This window comes from Hemibagrus wyckioides, linkage group LG05, assembly GCF_019097595.1.
Source record: "Hemibagrus wyckioides isolate EC202008001 linkage group LG05, SWU_Hwy_1.0, whole genome shotgun sequence".
Taxonomy (NCBI): domain Eukaryota; kingdom Metazoa; phylum Chordata; class Actinopteri; order Siluriformes; family Bagridae; genus Hemibagrus; species Hemibagrus wyckioides.
This window is the reverse complement of record NC_080714.1, coordinates 29089259-29094258: the sequence shown is the minus strand read 5'-3', so window position 1 is coordinate 29094258 and position 5000 is coordinate 29089259. Positions and strand designations below refer to the sequence as shown.

Here is a 5000-nt window from a genome sequence, read left to right as displayed (position 1 = left end):
CAGGTGGCAGGTGTGTGTGTCAGGTGTGGTGTGTGTGCCAGGTCAGTGGTCAGGTGGTGTGTGTGTGTGTGTGGTGGTCAGGTGTGTGTGTGGTGTCAGGTGTGTAGGTGGTCAGGGTCAGGTGTGTGTGTATCAGGTGGTCAGGTGTGTAGGTGGTCAGGTGTGTGGCAGGTGTGTAACAGGTGGTCAGGTGTGGCTAGGTAGGTGTGTGTGGTAGGTAGGTGGTCAGGGTGTGTGGCCAGTGTGTGTGTGTGGTCAGGTGTGTGTGTATTCAGGTGGTCAGGTGGTCAGGTGTGTGGTGTGGCTAGGTAATAGTGTGTGTGTGTGTGTGGCAGGTGGTCAGGTGTGTGGTGGCAGGTGTGTGTGGTCAGTGTGTACAGTGTGGCTCAGGTGGTCAGGTGTGTGTGTGTGTAGGTGGCTCAGGGGTGTGTGTGTGTGTGGTCAGGTGTGTGTGTGTGTGGCTAGGTGTGTCAGGTGTGTGTGTAGTGTGTCAGGTGTGTGTGTGTGTCAGGTGTGGTGTGTGTGACAGGTGTGTGTGTGGCTAGTGTGTGTGTGTTGTGTGTTGTGTGTGTGTGTGTGTGTTGTGTGTGTGTGTGTGTTGTGTGTGTGTGTTGTGTGTTGTGTGTGTGTTGTGTGTGTGTTGTGTGTTGTGTGTGTGTGTGTGTTGTGTGTTGTGTGTGTGTGTTGTGTGTTGTGTGTTGTGTGTGTGTTGTGTGTGTGTGTTGTGTGTGTGTTGTGTGTGTGTGTGTTTTGTGTGTGTGTGTGTGTGTACGTACTGACAGTCTTTCTCTGTGTTCTTGGAGCCGTCAGTGCAGTAGAAGAATTTGCCCTTGAACAGCTGGACAGCGATGACGGCGAAGATGAACATGAAGAGCTTATAGACGATCAGGATGTTAAAGACGTTCTTCAGAGACGTGACCACGCAATCAAACACCGCCTAGACACACACACACACACGTATACACACACACATAAACACACACATGTACACACATGTATAAACACACACACACGTACATACACAGAGGCACACACATAAACACACAAACACACACATGTACACAAACATGCACACACGTACACACACACACACACATGTACACACAAACATTTTAAACTTTTATTTTATAATTATGATTTATTTATTTATTTGTTCTGTATGTGATGTCACTAGTCCAACTGCTTCTCTGTGTTGACTCCACCCACTTGACCCTACTGTTCCCTGCAGGCCACGCCCCTTTTGCTCACCTTTAGTTTAGGAAGTCGTTTAATGGTCTTCAGCGGCCGGAGAACTCGCAGCACTCGCAGAGACTTGATGGTTTTAATGTCTCTACCTTTATTATTCCTACACACACACACACACACACACACACACAATATTACACACTCAGTATTCCATAGTTCCATCTTATAAAGTGAAGCACACACACATACACACCATTACACATTTATGAATATCAAAAATATAAGAATACTAAAACACACACCTACACACACACACACACACACACAGATGTAGGAAGTGTGTTTTTACCCCAGTACATTCCTGGCAGAAGAAGGGGGAGGAGCCACAATCCCACAGGAACCAACCAACAAACAAACAAACAAACAACCAGAAACAGACCAGATCTGTGAGTGTGTGCAGTGTGTGTGTGTGAGCTGAACACACACACAGTGTGCACACAAACAACACATTACACACATGTGTAACATTTATCCAGTTTCAGAAACTCACACAGAAAGAGCTTTAGTTTAAGAGTTAAATTTAAAGCGTATGCAGCGTTCTCGGTTCATAATTCATCCCCTGTAACAGTACAGGTATTCCACAGAGCACTGCTGTTTATTTCAGCTGACCTTCATCTTCATAAAGTCCTCCTCAAATCCAACTGAAATACTCATCACCTCTTCTGAGGCACCAACAGGTTAAATTGATCAGATATAATCAGACATTCTGTTGATTCTCACAACTCTCCACCTCATTCAGCATCACACAGTTATTATTACATATTATTACATATGATTACATATTATTACATATGATTACATATTATTACATATGATTACATATTATTACATATTATTACTACTACCTAGTGGTCAAAAGCAGGAATCGCACACAGTGCTAATAAATATTAAAATACAAGCTCTAGAAGCCCACTGGGGTCCAAGTCACACTGCCCCATGCTCAGAGGACAGTACAGGGCAATTAATCACAGGGTTGCCAGATTAACAGATTGCACAGAACCTAGTGCAAAGATCTAGAATTATAGAAAATAATTAGAACCAAATCTATGCAGTGTGAGTGCAGGCAGTGTGTGTGTGATTGTACAGAAGAATTTCTGATGTAGATATAATGAACATATTAGGGGAGGAGGAAACGGGGGACTATGGAGAGGATGGTGTCCGTGTGTCAGAAATGTGTGTGCACTCAGAGGGAGGATTATCAGAAATGATTTAGAACCTGGAAACCTCAAGCTGCTCGACTGACTGCATGCTGTCAAATCTCTACTGTTTATTAGAGTTACTCCACTGTTTATTACAGAGTTACTCCACTGTTTATTACAGAGTTACTCCACTGTTTATTACAGAGTTAATTAACTGTTTATTACAGAGTTACTCCACTGTTTATTACAGAGTTAATTAACTGTTTATTACAGAGTTACTCCACTGTTTATTACAGAGTTAATTAACTGTTTATTACAGAGTTACTCCACTGTTTATTACAGAGTTACTCCACTGTTTATTACAGAGTTAATTAACTGTTTATTACAGAGTTACTCCACTGTTTATTACAGAGTTAATTAACTGTTTATTACAGAGTTACTCCACTGTTTATTACAGAGTTACTCCACTGTTTATTACAGAGTTACTTCACTGTTTATTACAGAGTTACTCCACTGTTTATTACAGAGTTACTCCACTGTTTATTACAGAGTTACTCCACTGTTTATTACAGAGTTACTCCACTGTTTATTACAGAGTTACTCCACTGTTTATTACAGAGTTACTTCACTGTTTATTACAGAGTTACTCCACTGTTTATTACAGAGTTACTCCACTGTTTATTACAGAGTTACTCCACTGTTTATTACAGAGTTACTCCACTGTTTATTACAGAGTTACTTCACTGTTTATTACAGAGTTACTCCACTGTTTATTACAGAGTTAATTAACTGTTTATTACAGAGTTACTCCACTGTTTATTACAGAGTTACTTCACTGTTTATTACAGAGTTACTCCACTGTTTATTACAGAGTTACTCCACTGTTTATTACAGAGTTAATTAACTGTTTATTACAGAGTTACTCCACTGTTTATTACAGAGTTACTTCACTGTTTATTACAGAGTTACTCCACTGTTTATTACAGAGTTACTCCACTGTTTATTACAGAGTTAATTAACTGTTTATTACAGAGTTACTCCACTGTTTATTACAGAGTTACTCCACTGTTTATTACAGAGTTAATTAACTGTTTATTACAGAGTTACTCCACTGTTTATTACAGAGTTACTTCACTGTTTATTACAGAGTTACTTCACTGTTTATTACAGAGTTACTCCACTGTTTATTACAGAGTTACTCCACTGTTTATTACAGAGTTAATTAACTGTTTATTACAGAGTTACTCCACTGTTTATTACAGAGTTACTCCACTGTTTATTACAGAGTTACTCCACTGTTTATTACAGAGTTACTCCACTGTTTATTACAGAGTTACTCCACTGTTTATTACAGAGTTACTCCACTGTTTATTACAGAGTTACTCCACTGTTTATTACAGAGTTACTCCACTGTTTATTACAGAGTTACTCCACTGTTTATTACAGAGTTACTCCACTGTTTATTACAGAGTTACTCCACTGTTTATTACAGAGTTACTCCACTGTTTATTACAGAGTTACTCCACTGTTTATTACAGAGTTAATTAACTGTTTATTACAGAGTTACTCCACTGTTTATTACAGAGTTACTCCACTGTTTATTACAGAGTTAATTAACTGTTTATTACAGAGTTACTCCACTGTTTATTACAGAGTTACTCCACTGTTTATTACAGAGTTAATTAACTGTTTATTACAGAGTTACTCCACTGTTCATTACAGAGTTAATTAACTGTTTATTACAGAGTTACTCCACTGTTCATTACAGAGTTAATTAACTGTTTATTACAGAGTTACTCCACTGTTTATTACAGAGTTAATTAACTGTTTATTACAGAGTTACTCCACTGTTCATTACAGAGTTAATTAACTGTTCATTACAGAGTTAATTAACTGTTTATTACAGAGTTACTCCACTGTTTATTACAGAGTTACTCCACTGTTTATTACAGAGTTACTCCACTGTTTATTACAGAGTTACTTCACTGTTTATTACAGAGTTACTTCACTGTTTATTACAGAGTTACTCCACTGTTTATTACAGGGTTAATTAACTGTTTATTACAGAATTCAATGGACAGCAGCATGTGATAGCCTCTCAAGTTCATTCTGTTAGAGGCTACGTCATTGTCATCCTGCAACATCAAAATCTACGCTCACAAGCTGCTGCTAGTTTGTGTGTGTGTGTGTGTGTGTGTGTGAGCAGCACACACTCACGTGAGAGCAAATGCCACCAGCGCACCAACCACCACGATGAAATCCAGAATGTTCCACAGATCACGGAAATAAGAGCCATCATGAAGGATCAGACCCTGCTCAATCATCTACACACACACACACCCATACACACACACACACACACACAAACTTTATTCATGTACTCATGTTATGTCTGTAGTATTCTACTAGACACACACTCAGCTCAGAGTTACTTAAAAAACATCTCCAGTCGATCTACACTGAGTGTAAAGCTCATGCTCTGATGGTGAAGGTTAAAGGTCACTCGGTTATTAAGGTGAGTAAGGGTTAAAAAAAGTCGAGTAGTATTACGCAGACTTAGTAAACTTTAATACTCACGGTAATAAAACTGAAATATTAGCCAGCATTACTCAGGGT

The 5000-nt window shown here is 39.2% G+C and overlaps 1 protein-coding gene across 4 annotated transcripts in view; it reads right to left on the bottom strand.

The window, feature by feature from the left end:
• LOC131353205 (voltage-dependent R-type calcium channel subunit alpha-1E) overlaps nucleotides 1-5000 on the bottom strand; it is a 148354-nt gene that overhangs the window by 29965 nt on the left and 113389 nt on the right. For all 4 annotated transcript variants that reach the window (XM_058390035.1, XM_058390034.1, XM_058390037.1 and 1 more), the window contains exons 26-29: nucleotides 4602-4708; nucleotides 1535-1546; nucleotides 1249-1345; nucleotides 777-937 (exon numbers count right to left, since the gene is read on the bottom strand). In XM_058390035.1, the coding sequence (XP_058246018.1) occupies nucleotides 777-937; nucleotides 1249-1345; nucleotides 1535-1546; nucleotides 4602-4708 (377 nt within the window). The remainder of the gene's footprint in view (nucleotides 1-776; nucleotides 938-1248; nucleotides 1346-1534; nucleotides 1547-4601; nucleotides 4709-5000) is intronic.